Here is a 19,627-nt window from a genome sequence, read left to right on the forward strand (position 1 = left end):
CCTATGAGTTTGCGACCTGTCCTCTCCTCCCCTAGGGGTGGAAGCAGTCCACTGTCTTGGTCTACAAGAGGCTTGTGTTTGAGGCCTTCCTCGTGAGCATCTGTATCTACCCCTCTGAGGCCTGTCTGAATTGGGAAAGGACCAATTTTTAGTAGGCCAATTCCTACTAAATCTGGGTGGCTGTACTTGTAAGAAATCTTTAACTGTTTGCATGGATTTTGCCTTGCCCTCCATCTTTTTAATCACCTCTTCAGCTTTAGATCCAAACAAAACATTATGCTGAACAGGAGCATCCAATAATTTAGCCTTTACTTGATCTGGCAAATTTTGTTCCTTTAACCATGCATGCCTTCTAATTACTGTGCCAGAGGCAGCAGCCCTACAAGAAGCCTCCAAGGCATCAAATCCACAGTGTAAACCATGTTTCCCAACTTGTTCAGTGGCATGCATTAAGTCATGTAATTCCTTATCATCTGCACAGGCGGAAATGGAAGTTAGCTTTTGTTTTAAAACAGACAGGAGGAATTGCTGGTATTTCAGCATATAAAACTGACAGTTCAAAGCCCTAATAGATAAAGTAGCAGAAGTGTACACTTTTTTGCCCCATCTTTCTAAAGATATGGAATCCTTCTCAGTGGGAATGGGGTTTTTAGCAGAAGCGGCCTTAACTCCCTTAGGACCCTGAGAAATGGTTTCAGGGTCAGCAGTAGGGTTCTTGTATAAAAACTGGTGGGAATCAGGAACCCTGTAATATCTGTCAGGCTTAACAGGAGCTGGAGGAAGAGAGTCAGGGGTTAAGTTAGCCTCCGAAAAGGCATCATCCACAATATCCAAAATAGGAGGAATAGCCAGGGGTCTATGTTGGGGAAGAAGAAGAAAATCCCTTAGTCTTTTCTTAGATTCCGAATACTCCTGTCCTTCCCAGTGGAAATGTTCCCTCATTTCATGCAAAGTTTCCCCAAAAGAGAAGTCCTCAGGGGGAGAAGCTGAAGGAATGGATTCCTCAGCATCAGAATCCTCATAAGGAGGGAAAGAATATTCCTGGTCAGAAGAAGAAACTGAAAAAACAGAAGTCTGATCAGAGGAGTCATAATAAACTTCCTGCCTTGGCCTTTTATCTGGAGGGGGATGTGAACTCCTAATCATAGTAAGTAAGTCCTTTGCCATCTTAAGTAACTGTTTCTGTGACTTGGGAGCCGGATCAGAAGAGGCCTGTGTTGCAGTCTTTGATTTGGAAGGAGTCTTTGCCTTTGCTTTTATTAGAAGCTGAGTAGGCCTGAAAACCCCTTCGGAAGCCGGTACCTGCACAGCGGCTCTGGACCCATCCGAAGGAGCATTGTCCGAAGGTCCTGCAACAGAAATATTCAAAGGCCTAGTTGGCTCCTCGTGGGAGTCTGTTTCGGCCATCGGTTCCGAAATAGCCGACGACAGGGGCTGCAAAAGCGCCTCACTGACGGTCAAACCTGAAACTGGCTCTGCTTGAACGATATCGTCTGATTTGGACCTCGGAGGCCTGTCTTTGTCCTTGCGTCGTTTGTGAACTCCGGTAGCCGGAACTATGTCCGACGACATTTTGTAATTAAAACACCTACCGAAGTAATGAAATGCAAAATCGTACCATTGTTTAATTGTACGTTGATTGAATCTAGCACAAAACCGACAACTAGCTACGTCGTGGTCAGGGCCTAAGCAAGGAATACAGTAAGAATGAAAATCCTTATGAGGTAGTTGCTTCCCAAATGAAAAACAACTATTAACTTTTTCTGACATCGGAATGGAGCAAGAAAAAAGTTTCCCCAACGGGGTACTTAGCTTTGAGTAGGAGAAGAAAGTCTTCGGACTGAAGTTTGTTCAGAAAAAATTGTCAGGAGTCAGCCGACCGGCACTTGCGAACTGCTATCACCGCACGGCAAGAAAGACTGCAGAACATGGCGTCGGCTGTCAGCTTTGTACTCCTGGTGCTCTGATGTCAGGGAGCATGGCTGAACAGCCGACGCCGGACCCAGACTTTGGGATTCTGGCCGACCGAGGACTGCCTGCTGGCAGGGGAGAACCCTACAGTCATGACTGCAACAGTGAAACACGATGAACATCGTATGTTATAGATGCATAACAGAAACGAGAGAGATGCTGTGCGTGCATGTGTGGAGGGCAGTGTTGCACTACTGTAATGGGAGGGTCACTAACAGGCAGACCACATTTGAGTAAGTAAGGCACTATTATGTAACATTTACAGGTTAAGCTCAGCACTGAATGGAGGCAGATTGTTTCTCTGCAGCAAAAGGAAAAATATGTTGCACCTACATAACTAGGCAACCTAGAGAGAGCTGTCCGGGGTGGGGTGGCTGGTACACTATTAATGGAAGGGTAACAGGGAGATTATATTTGAAAACGGCACTATTAAACTGGGACAAGAGTTAAGGTGTCGGTGTTGACCATGTCCCAAGTCAAGTGTGCATACCTGTGGATGGTCAATAGAGCAACAGGTCAAATGCCAATTAAATTTTTTGTAGTAGTAACTTAAAAATACCAATATACAGGGCTGTTAATGCAGGCTGAAATCTTGCTTCACCTCATTGCAGATGCCATTTGTTCTTTTAGCTTGCTTAGTGACTGCTCTCACAGTTAGAGGCAATGTACATTAGGAGGGAGAGGTATGACTGCTTGATAGGTGGGGGTCGACATGCAACTTTATTTAGGACAGTGCATAGTTAGACTATCTGCTCGAATGTTACGCAAGCAATTATGCCTGACAGGGTGTGCGTTAATGTGTAATTAACACCCGCCCAGGGGTGCTATCAGCACCACAACTTTTGCTTGAGTACAGTGAGGTAAAGCATTAATCAGTCAAGTGTCTGGCATGATCTATTGCACATTAAAAATCGTAACTGATTTAAAAGCTCAAAACTTCCACGGTGGTGCAGCGGTACCGTTGTTGCCTCACAGCAAGAGGTTCTCCCGTTCGATTCTCGGCTTGGGTTGGGAGTGCCTTCAGTGTGGAGTCTGCATGTCCTCCCCGTGGTCGAGTGGGCATTCGAAAGACATGGGTTGAATGGGCATCGGGCTGGCAACTCAACACCATAAAAACCAACTGCCAATCATTAGCGGACCGAAGTTCTGCTGTGGCAACCCCTAACCGGGAAAAGCTGAAAGACAAACAACAACAACCAGTTTAACATTAAGATCTAACAAAATAATACAACTGTTCTACATCAGCATGACTTGTTAATCAAATAGAATTTTTTGAATATCAGATGTACTACCAATCCACCATGTTAAAAAACAAATGTAAACAGAAGTCTATGGCCAGAAATAACATTGCCTGAATATAGGTAAAGATTACATTTTCTTCTTAAGTGTGAAAGCCAATATCGGATTATATAAAGCCATCTACTAACAGCTCAGCAGTCTGAAAGTCTAAACTCAGCCAAAAGACCAGACATTGCAGACTTCTCACAAGAATGTGATATGCAATGGCAAAAAGTAACAGCTTTGCAGAACAAAGCTTTCTGACCATGCACACAAACACTTAAAGACACCAATGCAAAGTACAAAAAGGTAAACTCGCTAGACAGATACAGTAGAGAGAAAAAGACCAACAACGAAGCCTTGCATTTTGAATTTTTCCCCTTGTCCATGCACAGTTTGGACTTGCACTTTTGTTTCACCAGTGCATAACTCCTAACACAAAAAGCAAAATAAGCTTACTTGTCTCTGATGGAGAAGGAGTATGCTCCATGCACGACAACTGTATTCTTTTGAAATAAAAGCATTTTGAGTCGATCAAAAAAAAAAGGGTAAACGAGCTTGATAACTTCCAGTTTAAACATGCCCTGCTCTTTTGCATCTCTACTTACCCCACTGACATTGCTTTCTCGGCCACTCATGGACTGCAGCACTGCTTTGTCTAGGCCCAGTTTCAAGCTTGCTTTGTCAAACATCTCTCTCTCATACGAGTTCCTGGTGATAAGCCGGTAAACCTTTACTGCTTTGCTCTGTCCAATGCGATGGCAGCGAGCCTGGGCCTAAAGAGAGAGAGAGAGAAGAATCATATGAAAATTATAGTTGTGTACACTTACCATAAATGCAGATGTTCGAGTGTATTCACTGTTGCAGTCATCACCTGTGAGTTATCCCCGCTGTGGTAGCCCTCGGCCGGCCTGAATACCAGAGTGAATGTTTTTGTGCGCCAGCTGCTGTTGCCTGTAGTCTGACGTCAGGTCATCAGTACTATAAAGCAAGGCAGCCATCATTACATCAGTTTTTCTTGCTCTAACCAGTCAGAGGCACAAGATAAAAGTGGTCCTGGTGGCTAAAAGCCACCTTAAGAAGCATGTGTCGCCCTAGGGGAAGATGTGAAATGGGGGATGGAGGGAGGGAAATCAAGACTGCAACAGTGAATACACTCGAACATCTCCATTTCTGGTAAGTGTACACAACTGTACTATGTTCTTCGTGTTTCACTGCTGCAGTCATCACCTGTGGGAGGATTCTCAAAGCTGAGGTAAAGGTTGGAAGGACAGGTAGAGTCCTAGGTATGGGTCAGGAGGCCCTGCAGAATTGCAGAGGCAAACCCTGCCCTGGACTTAGAAAAGAGAGGTAGGTGGTAATGCTTTGTAAAGGGTATGGACAGAGGGGTCCAGGTGGCCACTTCCAATATGTCCCTGGTAGGAACTTCTCTGAGGAAGGCAGTGGATGTGGAAGTTGCCCTAGTGGAGTGTGTACAGATCGACTTAGGGATGGGTTTCCCCATGTAATCTGTAGCAAAAACGGATACAGTGTGAAATCCATTTGGAAATTGTTTGTTTGGAGATGGGCTTACCCTCTGCCCCTGGGGCAAAGCTTACAAGAAGCTGGTCAGTTTTTCTGAATGGCTTAGTATGGTCCAGATAGTACCAGAGTTGTCTGTGCACATCTAGTGAGTGCAGGATTCTTTCCCCCTTGTTTTGAGGGTTGGGAATAAAGGTGGGAAGGTGTAGGCCCTGGTTAAGGGTCACATCAAATACCACCTTTGGCATAAAGGAGGGATTAGTCATCAGGGAGACTATGTCTGCATAGAAAATTATGAAGGGCAGGACAGCCATGAGAGCTTGAAGTTCTGACAACCCTTCTGGTGGAGGTGACAGCTAGTAGGAAGGCAGTCTTCCAGGAGAGGTATTTCAATTCTGTTGAAGTGGCAGGTTCGAATAGAGGTAAGGTTAGTTTCTCTAACACACAATTTAGGTCCCAGCATGGAGTAGGAGGGTCTTCTTGGGGGTCTGATATTAGAAGCCCCTCTGAGGAATTGCTTAGTCAAAGGATGACAGAAGAGGCGTGGGTCTGAATTATAATGGGCAGAGATGGCCGAGGCATGGATTTTAATCGAGGAGGAGAGGCCACTACTGAGCAACTCTGCTAAGTAATTCAGGATGAGAGGGACAGAAGGTTGGGAGGTACTGCTCCCTATGGATTGTTTCCAGGAGCAGAATCTTTTCCATTTTCCTGCATAGGATTTTCTTGTACTGGGCCTTTTGGCCTCTGGGATGATGTCCAGGACCGGTTTGCTTAACAGTGACTTGTTAGTTTTTAGTGTACGAGCCATGCCGAATGCTTAAGAGTCTGTAGGTCTGGGTGCAGTACCTTCCCCCTCTCCTGGGTCAAGAGGTCTGACCTTAGGGGAAGCTGCTTCGGGGGTTGTAAGGTCAGACTGCGTAGTAAGGGGTACCAATGCTGTATGAACCAATCTGTAGCAATGAGGATGGCCTTTGGTCTCTCGTCTCTTATACTGATCAGAATCTTGAGAATAAGGGGCAGAGGAGGGTATGTGTGCACAACGAGGAAGCTCCAAGGGAAGGTTAAGGCATCCACTTTCCATGCTAGGAGGTGATGCTCCCTGGTACAAAGCTTGTGCAGCTGGTGATTTGGGTGCGAGGCAAAGAGATCCACCTCTGGGGTCCCCCACGTCTGGGTGATTTGCAGAAAGATTTCTCTGTGGAGCTGCCATTCATGGGGGACCGGTAAGTTTCTGCTTAGGTGGTCTGCCAGTGTGTTGTTCCCTGCTAAGTATTGGGCAATTAGGTGTAGCCCCATGGAGGTGGCTGTAAGCCACAGGCTCATGGCTAACTTGCACAGGGGGTAAAAGACTGAGCGTGCCCCTGCTTGCTGATGTACCACATTACTGTGGTGTTGTCTGTTTTTATAAGGAGGACCCCTCGCCTGACATGAGGTTGGAAGGAAGTCGGAGCGTTTTGCACTGACATCATTTCTTTCTGGTTGATGTGCAAGTGAAGTTGCTGGGCATTCCAGAGGCCTTGGGTACACCTGCCTGCTAGGTGAGCACCCCACGCTATGTCTGAGGTGTCGGTGGTGACTGTCTGGCTGGAAGGGTGGAGGATGAAGGGGAGACCCTTGTTCATGGCACTGGCCTCTGCCCACCAGAGAAATTCATCCCTTATGCAAGGGATCAGTGGGAGAGTGGTCACTCGGGACTGACAGTTCTGGCACCAAAGGCTCTTTAAGTACCACTGAAGCTTTCTCATGTGAAGCCTGGCGAGAGGGATGAGAAGGATGGAAGATGCCATGTATCCCAGGGCATGCAGGAACTTCCTCGCGGTGAGGTGACTTCTGGAAGCCAGCTGGGTGAAGTAGAGAGTCAGGAAGCAGGAAGCTCTGCTTTTCTGGGGGTAAGAAGGCCATCAGCGTTGCTGTGTCTAGCACAGCTCCCAGGAAAATAATTTTCCTGGTGGGGTTTTGCTTTGATTTTTTTCTCATTGATGGTGAACCTTATGGAAGTTAGGATTTTTTTGACAAAGAGAAGATCCTGGACCAACTTTTCTTTGTGGTTCGCCTGAATGAGGCAGTCATCCAGGTAAGGGTAAATCTGTAAATTTCTCTGTCTGCAGAATGCTATGGCCAGGGCCAAGCATTTGGTGAATACTCTGGGAGCGATAAATCAGCCAAAGGGCAGTGCAGAGAACTGACAGTGCTAACTGCCTGCTCTGAAGTGCAAGAATTTTCTGCACGATTCCCTGACGTGGATGTGGAGGTAGGCATCTTTTATGTCTAGTCACTAGCCAGGCATTTTGTGTGAGCATAGGTAGGAGCTGCTGCAAGGTTGGCATTTTGAATCTGGGAACCACCAAGGAGGTATTCAGTTTGGATAGATCCAGGATGGGGCCCCAAGTGCCCAAAATTTCTGGGAACAAGGAATAGTCTGGAGTAAAAACCTTTTCCTGTTTGATCCGGAGGGACCAGTTCTACTGCCCCTGGGATATTAGTGTTTTACCTGTTTTAATGCGTCTGTAAACTGGTTTGGGGGGAGGGGTCTGGGCACCCTCTTGGAATTGGGAGTTCACTGAAGGAGAATCTATATCCCTGAAGAAATTATTTTAATACCCATTAGTCCTAGATTACAGGGACCGAATTTTCCTTGGAGGGTAAGCCTTCCTCCCAATTTTAGATGAGTGAAAGGAGGGCAGAGGGGGGAGGAGAGTCATTGTGAGTGCTTACCATACAAGCTTGGCTTAGAATTCCCTGCCTTACAGGTGGAAGTGGTCCACTGTTTGGTTCTTTGCTGACCCTGGAATAGGGGCTTGGATGTCCTGTCCCTGTGGGGCTTACTTTGGCCCTGTCTGCTGGGTGCAGGGAAGGCCCAGTGCTTAGAGGGCAAGTTCCTGCTGAATCTGGGTGGTTGAACTTGAAAGAAAGCTTTTACTGTTTGCACAGCTTTTGCTTCGTCTTCCATCTTGTTAAGCACCTCTTCTGTTTTTTCCCCAAACAGGCGTTCCTTATCTAGGGGTGCATCAATAAGTTTAGACTTGACATGATCAGGGAGAGGTTGTTCCTTCAGCCATGCATGTCCCCCAATGACAGATCCTGACACTGCTGCCCTGCTAGAGGCTTCTAGGGCATCATATCCACATTGCAATGAGTGCTTGGCTACCGGTCAAGCAGAGTGTAGCAATTCTGCCAGCTCTTTTGAGATGGCACCGTCAGGAGAGGTAGCAACCTTCTGTTTTATTTGTTCCAAAGTGTGTTGATATTTTTGCATATGGAACTGACAATTGAGTGCTCTGATAGCTAAGATTGCAAAGGTGTACACTTTCCTACCCCATCTGTCCAGAGCTCTGGAGTACTCATCAGAAGGAAGAGGATTCTTAGCAGAACTAGTCTTAGCTCCCTGTGTAATGACCACAGGGTCTGCAGCAGGTTCCTGTACAGGTATTTGTGAGAATTCAATACTCCGTAGTACCTGTCAGGTTTAGCTGGATCAGGAGGCAGGGCGTCAGAGGCTAAACTGGATTCAGGGAAAACATCATCCACCACTTCTAGAATAGGTTGGATGGCCAGGGGTCTGTGCTGGGCAAAGTCCAGAAAATCTCCAAGTCGTTTCTTTGACTGTGGGCAGTCCTGAGATTCCCACTGGAAATGGTCCCTGAGGGAGTGGAAGGTTTCCCCGAAGGAGAGGTCCTCTGGAGGGGAGGCAGAGGGGATGGATTCCTCTGCATCTGAATCCTCAAACAGTTGAGGGCTGTTGCTCCTCTTCAAAGGCAGAATAATCAGATTCCTCACACTCTTGGTCTGTCATAATTTCTGGAGAAGGAAGCCTTTTCCTTTTTGGAGTGGGGGTTTGAGTACCTCAGGTAAGGGAGATGAGATCCTCTGCCATTTTAAGAATTGGAGCTTGGGGTGGGGGAGCAGTAGCAAGATGGTGGCTAGAAGCAGATTTCCTAGGAGTGGCCTGGCTTTGAGGCCTGAGAGACTCCATTGGTCTGTGAGAAACGGTAAGTCGGAAGAGAAGACATCAATTTTTGTTTAGAATCGGTAGTGCAAACGGCCTCCTCGGAAGCTGGAGCCTGTGTCACGGCTCCGGACACAACCGAGGCAAAGACAGCCAAAGGCTCAGAAGACGAAGTGGATTTTTGTGCCATACCGGACTCCGAAAGGGACTCGGCAGAGCCCTGCATAGAAAGCGCGTCAGACATCAGGGGCTGCGAAAGCACCTCACTGAATTCCAGAGAACTGACTACTTGCTTAGCTGTAGTGTCGCCGGTAGGCTTAACCTCATGAGGCCTGTCTCTATCTTTGTTTTTTGGAATGTCAGCGGATTGTTGGCTGACGCCATATCAGAATTCGAAGACTGAATACAAAAATAATTGTCTAGAGAAAGAACTCTACTGCGAATGGTTCTCGCATTAAAGAGAGCACAGAACCAGCAACAAGGGACGTCGTGGTCTGGGCCTAAACAAGTGATGAAGTAAGAATGAAAGTCTTGGTGCGGGATCTGTTTTCCACAGGCGAGACAATTGTTAACTTTTTCAGACATTGGTTAGAGCAAGAAAAATGGGGCCCCAACAGGGTACTTAGCTTTAGATGTTTCTGTTGAAATTCGACTTCTGGTAGCGACCAACCAGCACTCATGCAAACTGATTCTGCTACAGGCTCCATGGCAAGAAAGACTGATATAATGACATCGGCTGCCTTGTTTTATAGTACTAACAACCTGATGTCAGACTACAGGAGACAGCAGCCGGCGCACAAAAACATTGCACTGGTATTCGGACTGGCCGAGGGCTACCACAGCAGGGATAACCCCACAGGTGATGACTGCAACAGTGAAACATGAAGAACATCAGCAGGAGCCACCCAAGGATCAGGTATGTCCACAAGCATCTGTTTTTATTTAGAACAAAGCAGTACACAATACAAAGCATTTAAAAGCGTTTCATTAATAAACAATAACAGAGACTGACGAAATGCATCAAAGTTTAATTTAATAATGCAATTTGTCAGTTTTTAATGCCATGTTCCCTCTGAAACAGAATTCCTTCATTACCAGATGGTGCAATGTTTGTTCCCATTTGTGGCCGCCACACATCTGCCATAACTGATGCATCACTATCACCCATGGAAGATCCTTACCAAGTCCACCTAAGACAGGGGCATTGCCTTATGGGGGATGAGAAGGAAAGAAATGTGGAAAATAATTAAATATTGTGGCTACAGAGAACACGTGAAACAACCACACACCTATCAGGATTTGACACGGGAACAACCACACACCTATCAGGATTTGACACAGGAACAACCACACACCTATCAGGATTTGACACAGGAACAACCACACACCTATCAGGATTTGACACAGGAACAACCACACACCTATCAGGATTTGACATAGGAACAACCACACACCTATCAGGATTTGACATAGGAACAACCACACACCTATCAGGATTTGAGACAGGAACAACCACACACCTATCAGGATTTGACACAGGAACAACCACACACCTATCAGGATTTGACACAGGAATGGTTCATGAAAAGTGAACTGAAAGCCAGAGATGAAAACTAACAATGGTGGCCCAGAATAGTGGACTATGTACAGAATGGTTTACAAAGTCCACTGAACATATCAGACAAATGGACAAACGCAGGTTCTGTAAAACAGAACTGGAAACAGTCATACATCTTGCTGCTGGGTGTGATGCACTATTATCAGAGGCCCTGTATACTGAAAGGTATAATAATGTGGCAACACTGTTGTATTGGACATTGTACAAACACAATACTGAAGTAGCGGAGAAGCATTGGAAACATGATCCACAAAGCATTATAGAACAAGACAAATACCTCTTCAAAAAAGGCTTGTGCCTCGCTGCAGGACAATAGGCATGTTCTATGAGTGAAGGAGCCCTGGTAGGGAGATAGGAGGGAAAGTTCTGGAAAATTTAAAAGTCATGTACTCACCACAACTAGGCATCTGTGTTGTCCATTTTTATTCTACCTCAACCCATGGGTTCAGATTCTATCAGATCCAACCTGGCCACATACACCAGACTTCTGATCCAGCACTCGAGTGCCTCCCTCTACCCATAACGCACTATTCCATCCCCATTACCTCAGATCGAGTTCGTTGCCAAAGAACCCTATAGCTAAACAGAGACAAAGGAAAGGAAGGGCTCAAACCTGGGACTGTATGTCCCAAATACAGTCCAATAGGTCTCTCCAGAAAAAAATGGGTGGGAGGGAAGTTGAGGAAAAATTAAAATGGACAACACAGATTAGTTATGCTGAGTACATAACTTAAATCTGATGCGTTTTTCATTCTTCCTCAACATATGATACAGAGTTCCCAGCTATGTTGACCTTGGGCGGCCCTCATGTTAGGATATTCCAGAGTACCACCAAAACAAAGGTGGGCTCTATTTCTAGAGAAAATATCCAATTAGTAATGAGTAACAAAGGCATGAGTATTGGACCATGTGGCTGCAGCACAGACATCATCCATAAGATGCTCTTGACCAAAAATCAGATGAAGCAGACATGGATCTGGTTAAATGAGCCTTGGGAGGTTTGGGTAAGGTCATGCCTTGTTGAGAATAAATTCAAGAAATACGGTCTGCAATCCATTTGGCTAGAGTGACTTTAGAGAATTGACAACCCAACCTTTTTGGTGCAAAGAGAGAGAAAGAGTTGGTCTGATGTTCTAATTTGTGTTGTTCTGTGAAGATAAAAATGTAACTGTGTACATCAAGGAGATAATGCATATACTCTATTCGAAAAATGTGGAAATGAGACTGGTAAGTGAATGGCTTTAATAATGTTATTTTAGGAAGCCACTTTAGGTTTAAAAAAAAGTCAGTCAATAAGCTAACCCTATCTTAATGAAAAATGATGCAAGGTGTCTTTGAAGAAAGAGCTTGGAGTTCAGATATTCTCTTTGCAGAAGTAATGGGTACTATGAAAAAGTTATGTCTTACCATAGCGTTCCATCTGTGTTGTTCATCTTCATTGCTGATGGGTGTCGGTTCCATCCTCGGAACAGTCTGCTTTATACCAAGCTCACACCACACAAAAACTCTCAAGCTAAGCTTTACACATAGTGCCCTTCTCCCAGTTACCTCAGACAGTTTGACCATGACAAGAAAAACAGAAGCTATATCTGAGCAAGTTCCCTAGAGTGACACCGAATCCAGACAATTCCCCAGGAGCTTCTAGGAGGTGGAAGGAGGGTGGGACGTAATGAATGAATGAAGATGAACAACACAGATGGAACATTATCGTAAGACAGAACTTCTTTATCTGATCTTGTTAATCTTCATTCATTTACTGATGGGACAGAGTCCCTAGCTACCTTATATGTCCTGGGTGGCCCCTATGGAAAACATTCCTGAGTATCATCAAACCAAAGGAACCTCTTCCCCTGGAGACCAGATCCAATTTGTAGTGAGAGATAAATTTATGGGGACTAGCCCATGTTGCAACTGCACAGATATTGTCCATGGATGCCCTTGAATGAAAAGCTCTTGAAAAGTTGCCACAGACCTGGTGGAATGCACTTTGATTTTGCCTGGTATAGGGGTTTTTGAACATTGATACACCAGGAGTGTACAATCTCTTAGCCATTTGGATAGAGTTACTTTAGAGATGGCTTACCTCAATTTCGACCCTGAAAAGGATACAACCAATTGGTCAGCTTTGTGGATTTCCTTTGTTTGGTCAAGATAAAATCTCAATTGTCTATGTACATCCAAAAGGTGGAGGCAATATTCTCCTTTGCTCGAGAAGTTAGGAAAGAAAACTGTTAGGTCAATAGACTGGTTTACTGTGAAATCTGAAACAACTTTGGGTAGGAAAGAAGGGTTCTGTCCGAAGTAATACTCTGTCCTTATGAAAGTTTATATAAGGACATTTAATACATAGGGCCTGAAGCTCGGAAGTACGTCTAGCTGAGGTAATGGTCACTAGGAATAAGGACGTCTAGGAGAAGACTCTGATATCACAAGTAGCCGCAGGTTCAAACGGGGGTTGCGTTAAAGCTTGAAGAACTAATGTGAGACTCCATGGTTCAGTGTGTTCCTTAATGGGTGGTCTAATATGAGATATCCATTTTAGGAAGGTTTTGCTCAGATGATGGGAAATTAAAGAAGAGTCCTTGAAACCAAAATTGGAGATGGCAGCTAAATGGACATGGATGGTTGATGCTGCAGCTCCTGCTTTGAAGAAATTTGACAAATAATCTAAAACTGTATTAAATGGAGCTGAATAAGGATCAAGTTTTCTTTGCATGCACCATATTAAGAATTTTTTTCACTTACAATGGTAAATTTTTCTGGTGGATAGTTTATGCAAAGCCAGTATAATGTCACGGACCAGGGAAGAAAGCTTGTTCTGCCTGGCAGTTACTGGAAGTGGAGAAACCAAGCTGTCAACTTGAGATTGGCTATATCTGGGAGAATCAACTGTTGGGGGTGAGAAATTAGATCTTGAGTTGGATTCCAGGATCAATGGTTTGTCTAACAGGTGAGGCCAAAGAAAGGGGAACCATACTTGGCGGGGGCCAATACGGTATAATGACGATCACTTTGCTTTTCAACTGGAGGGCTTTCTTCAGAAATTTTGGGATTAGGGGAAGAGGGAGTAAGCCTGTGGACCCCGTGGGCCAATCGTGAATCAGAGCTTCCCTCGGGTACTCCCCCTGTGGGGGGAATCATGTCAAAATAGTTGCTGCACTTGTGGTTTGTTGGGAAAGTGAAAAGATCGCAGCAAGGCTGTCCCCAACGGCAGAAGATTTTCACCATTATGGTTAAGTTGAGGGACTACTCATGAGGCAGGATACATCTGTTTAATTTTTCTGCAATCACGTAGGAATCCACGGGAATGTGCAATGCGATCAGAAAGTGGTTGTAAGCTATCGCCTATTACCACACTCTCATGGCCTCTATATACAACGGGTAGGACTTGGTTCCCTAATTTGTTGATATACCAGACAACTGCCATGTTGTCTGATTGAACGGCAATTGTTCCAGATGGAAGGACAGAGTGAAATGCCTGCAATGCTAGAAGCACTGCCCTCAGTTCTAGTACACCGATAAGCAGATTGGCCGCTATGGATGACCATGCGCCTTGGACAGTCATACCCTGAAAGTGCCCCCCACCCTATCAGGGATTCGTCCATGGTTACAATAGCCTTGGGTTGAGGAGGGGGAAAAGGACGACTCCACAGATTTGCATCTGGCTTCATCCACTACCAAAGGTCTTTTTTGCACTGTCCTGTTATCCGTACTTATTAAGATAATGGATGATGATTCAGGTAATACTGAGACAAAAAAAGCCACTGAAGGGGTCTCATATAATCTCACAAGTGGAACAATGGTGATTGCTACAGCCATTGAACCTAGAAGTTGGAGGACCTCTTGAGCAAAGGCCATGCCCTGGCAGAGTATCACTTGGAGTTGAGCCCTTGGTCTTTGCAATCTGTGGTCCGGAAGAGACACTTGACAAGATTGGGTATTGAAAACCACTCCTACGAAGTCTAAGCTCTGAGTAGGGATCAGGTTTGCTTTTCTACCAATTTAGAGAGATCCCCATGATTTTTGTCAATATCAAGAGTGTAGTTCAGGGCGTTTTCCAGGAAACATTTGGTGGGGGCGGTGAGGAGCCAATCATCGAAGTATGGAAACACTCTGAATCCTTGTAGTCTCAAGTGAGCTGTAACCACTGCCATACATTTTGTGAACACTCTGGGGACTGTAGAGAGTCTGAAGGGCAGAACTCAGAATTGGTAATGATTGGCTCCTAGTCGGAAGCGAAGGAACTTTCTGGAGCTCTTTTCCATCTTTATATGGTAGCACGCATCCTGAAGGTCCATAGAGCACATCCAATCATCTTTTTCCAAGAATGGACTGGACCGTGACCATCTGGAATTTTGCTTGGGTGACCAACTTGTTCAGAATGATGAGATCCAAAATTGGTCTCCAGTCCCCGGTCTTTTTTGGCACTAAAAGAATCTTGAGTAGAATCCGGATCCTATTTGGTCTGGTGGGACTGGTTTGGATAACTCGTTTATGGCACAGCTTTTTTTATCTCTACAGCTGCCGATTCCCTTTGACTGCGTAGAACGTCGGGAACATATTTTTGAAGATTTGGGAAGGAGGTCAGTGGAATTTTGTAACCTCTGGTAATTATCCTCTGCACCCAAGAATCTGTGGTTACGCAATGCTAGGCTGTTTGATGCAGGGACAAATGTCCCCCGACTGTTTCCAGAAGAAAGGAATTGGGTCGCTCTTCAGGAGCGCTGATAGGGCTGTCCGGAGAAAGAATCACTCGACCCCTGATTACACAGGCCCCCTCTGCCTCTGTAGGGGAGTCTTCCACTAAGTTACCCCAACTGCGTCTGGGAGAAAACTCACCACATGCATCACGAAAAGGACCCCTGAGACCTTTTGTGCCACATTTTTCCACTCCACTGGTTCCTTGATTAAGGACACTGGGGGGTGGAAAAACTTACACCTACGGCAGACAGTTTTTCCATCCTTCTCACACCTGGCTAACGTGTCTTTCACTTTAGGGCCGAATAGTGATGATGCTTCCATAGAAGGATTAAGAAAGGAAGACTTAAATGGCTCTGCAAAATTACACAGATGCATCCAGGCATGGCGTCTCATGACTATGAAGAACCACTGTTAGAAAAAGCAGATATAACCAAAAACCACGACAATAGATCCAGTATCAGTAGTTTATTGCACACAAGTTGCAATCCCTAGCGCCTCGGCCTTCGCCTTCCAGGGGAATATAATCAACTAACATTCAGACATCTTTTATATGCGTCTCATGACTATCCCTGAACCCGCAGCTCTAGCCGCCCCTTCAGTTGCATGGGATATTAACCGCATGGATGAGTTAGATATAGATTCCAGGGTTACTAGGCGCGAGACAACTTTGTCGAGTACCTCATCAGACACTTGCCCTGTTAAGGTTCCATAGAGTTCAGAAACTAGATCTCTTTAGAGCCTAATTAAATGTACCAGATAGTTCAAAGACCTAATCGTGAAGGTTGATGACGCAACTATTCGCTTCCCTAGTTGGTCCACTGCCTGGGACTCCCTATTAGGTGGGTGGACCCTCTGGCTCTCCTCTGCAGGCTCCTTTTTCGTGTCCGCTGCCACCACCATAGCATCCACTGGAAGACCCTTACACCAGTGTGGTTTCTCTTCCGAGGGTGATAAAATTTTATCTGGTCTCTTTGGGATAGATTCGACAGTGTCATTATTCAACCATGCCCTCTGCACTACGAGTTGTATCAGTTCGTCAACAGGTGGGGACACTCAAGAGGTAGAGGGTCGAGCATGAAAAGCCTGCAGAAAGACAGACTCTTGGAGGAAGGGTTGGAGGGCTTCCAATCACCCCTCTGTTTTTAAGATTTTAAGTATGTCCCCAAAGGAGACACCTTCAGGGGGAACCATGGGGACCCCTCCCCTTTGTCATAGTTTGTATCCTCAGTGAGAGACTCCTCGGGGGAGTCAACGTGCTTCCTCTTGTATGATTTCTCCTAGGTCCTTCTTCAGGGGGGTTTCTGTAGAAGACTCGGAAGAAGGGGCACGCTGCAATAAGGTCTCCGGAGGCTCTTGTGCTCGATGTCCCATAAAGTACAGTTTTGTACCTACCATAAATGTAGATGTCCGAACTGGATAGCATCTGCAGTCATAACAACTGGGTTGTCCTGTCGTCAGGCAGCCCTTCAGTCGGCCGGATTCCAAAGTCCGGTCCGCTTCGCTGATGTCGCACTTCACCCGACGTCATCTCTGTTGGTCTTCGGGTATAAAGGCATCAGCCGACGCCATTTTCCTCAGTGTTTCTTGCCCCAGATGCCAGTAGCCCTCTTGCAGGCTAAAATTTGGATAAATGCCAATGTTTCCAAAAAGATAGAGGTAAACACAAAAATAAGCATGTATGTACATATATACAAACAAATACACCATAAAAGACTCCCCACCAGCTAGCTATTAGGAGGGTAAACACCCTAGGAGTACCACAGAGGGAAGGAGGGAGGGTAATCCTGACTGCAGATGCTATCCAGTTCGGATATCTACATTTATGGTAGGTACAAAACTGTACTATGTCCTTCATGGATGCATCTGCAGTCATAACAACTGGGTAGAATACCATAGCCAACTAGGGCAGCAGGAAAAAGTAGATTATGGTGTGTTTAGGATCCCTTGCAGTACAGCAGTGGCAAACCCTGCTCGGGATCTGGAATATAGAGGCAAATTATAATGCTTGGCAAATGTATGCACGGAGGTCCAAGTAGCCGCCTCAATAATGTCTTTGGTTGCCACTCCTCGTAAGAAGGCTGTGGTAGTGGCTGTTGCCCTTGTAGAATGAGGTCTTATGTTCTGTGGAATTGGTTTTCCATGGAAGGAGTAACAAAATCGTATGCAATTTCCTATCCATTTGGAGATTGTCTGTTTGGAAATAGCTTTTCCTTCCCTTCCTGTTGCATAGGCTACAAAAAGCTGGTCAGTTTTTCTGCTACTTTTTGTTCTGTCCAAGTAGTAGCGTAGCTGTCTATGTACATCCAAGGTATGCAGTATTCTTTCCCCTCTGTTTTGTGGGTTGGGAAAGAAGGTAGGTAGGTGGATTGCCTGGTTTAAAGACACTCTGGATACCACCTTAGGCATAAATGTAGGATTAGTCCTCATGGACACTCTATCTTGGTGAAAGATTAGGAAGGGTTGTACCGCCATTAGGGCCTGAAGTTCAGAAACCCTCCTGGCTGAGGTTATTGCCAGTAGGAAGGCCGTTTTCCACGATAGATGCTGTAGGTCTGCTGCTGCTGCTGGTTCAAAGGGTGATAGTGTCAACTTTTCTAGCACAAAGTTCAAGTCCCAAGCTGGCAATGGTGGTTTCCTTGGAGGTTTTACATTCTTGATTCCTCTGAGGAACTGCCTGAGTAAAGGGTGTGAAAAACAGGTGGATCAAAGCTGTATTCTGCTGATATAGCTGATGCATGTATCTTGATGGAGGAGTAGGACAGGCCTGAATGTAGAAGTTCGGCCAGATACTCCAGAATGTTAGGCATATCTATGTTTGACACATCTTTTCCTCTTTCAGTACTCCAAATGACAAACCTTTTCCATTTTCCTGCATAGTTCCTTCTTGTTGAAGGTCTGCGGGCTTCAAGAATAATGTCTTTAACTCTTTGGGAAAGTTCTGGATTAGCTGCTGCTATGTGATGTTCCATGCAGTCAGTTGCAACGTGTTTAGGTTTGGATGCATGATGCTGTAGTTGTTCTGAGTTAACATCAAAGGCATCAGGGGTATTGGCCACATTTTGTTCCGAGACATGCTCCTCAGCAGTGGGTACCAGTGTTGTCTTGGCCAGTTCGGAGCTATCAGGATTATCCTTGGACGTTCCTCCTTGATTTTTAGTAATACCTTGTGTATCAAGGGAAGAGGTGGGAATGCATATGCTGTTAGGCCTTTCCAGCTGAAGGAGAGCGAATCCACATTCCATGCTAGTGGGTGGAATGTCCTTGTGCAGAATTTTTTGAGCTGGTGATTGAGAGGGGAAGCGAATAGATCTATTTGAGGCATTCCCCATTTCTTTGAGATGGTCTTGAAGATGTCCGGGTGTAGCATCCATTCGTGGGCATCCGATGTGGTTCTGCTTAATATGTCTGCTAGAGTATTTTCTTTTCCCGGTACAAATATTGCCTGTAACTGGATGTTGTAGCTGAGTGCCAGGTTCCACAGCTCCAAAGTCATTCTGCATAGGGGGTATGAATGAGTGCCTCCCTGTTTGTTGATGTACCACATGACTGTGGTGTTGTCTGTCCTTATCATCAACTGGCCCTCTTTGAGAAATGGTCTGAACTTTTGGATTGCCAGTTTTACTGCCAGCATTTCTTTTAGGTTGATGTGCAGGTGAAGTTGATCCTGCATCCACAATCCTTGCACGCATTTGTCCAGCATGTGGGCCCCCCATCCTAGGTCTGAAGCGTCTGTTGTGATGGTCTGGCTTGCTTGACATCTGCGAAAGGGTAGTCCTACGTTTGACTGGCATGCTTGAGCCCACCATAGGAACTCCTGTTTTAAGCATGGAATTAGTGGAATTTCTGTTTCTAGGCTGTGTCTGTGTTGGGACCATAAATTCTTTAGGTACCACTGTAGTTTTCTCATATGTAGTCTGGCAAGTGGGACCAAGATTATGCATGATGCCATGAAGCCCAAGGCCTGCAGTACTTTTCTTGCTGTTAACTTGTTCTGTTTTGTTAGTGCCAAGAAGTAAAGAGGGAGTTCTTTTTGTTTTTCTGCAGTTAGGAATGCCATTTGTTTTACTGTGTCCAATTCACCAAGAATGTCCTTGTTTGGGATGGTATCAGCCTTGATTTTTGTAAATTGACTGTGTATCCCAGTGCTTGTAGCAAGTAAATGACCCTTTGTAAATCTGTTGTCAGCTTGCTTTTGTTGTCCCCTTGTAGCAGGCAGTCGTCCAGGTATGGGTAAATTTGAATTCCCTGTAGTCTGCAGTGGGCGATTACTGATGCCAGGCATTTTGTGAATACTCTGGGCGCAGTAGATAAGCCAAAGGGCAATGCTGAGAATTGATAATGCTCTGATCCTGCAAGAAATCTGAGGTATCTTCTGCAGATTGGTCGGATGGGGACGTGCAGGTATGCCTCCTTGAGATCTAGAGTTACCAGACAACACTCCTTGCCCAGCATGGGAAGAAGTTGCTGTAGGGTCAGCATTTTGAATTTTGGGACAATGATGTATGTATTTAAGGTGGACAGGTCGAGAATAGGTCTCCAACTTTTTTCCTTTCTTGGAACTAGGAATAGTCTGGAGTAGAATCCCTTTC

General features: G+C 45.4%; 1 protein-coding gene across 1 annotated transcript in view; it reads right to left on the bottom strand.

Annotated features, from left to right (window-relative positions):
* Positions 1-19,627, bottom strand: part of CHD8 (chromodomain helicase DNA binding protein 8) — a gene marked incomplete in the record, with an annotated part of 4,119,653 nt that overhangs the window by 1,987,588 nt on the left and 2,112,438 nt on the right. The window contains 1 exon segment of the mRNA XM_044057960.1: positions 3,858-4,025. Coding sequence (XP_043913895.1) covers positions 3,858-4,025 — 168 coding nt within the window.

This window comes from Protopterus annectens, chromosome 16.part0, assembly GCF_019279795.1.
Source record: "Protopterus annectens isolate FY-2018-M chromosome 16.part0, PAN1.0, whole genome shotgun sequence".
Classification (NCBI taxonomy): domain Eukaryota; kingdom Metazoa; phylum Chordata; order Ceratodontiformes; family Protopteridae; genus Protopterus; species Protopterus annectens.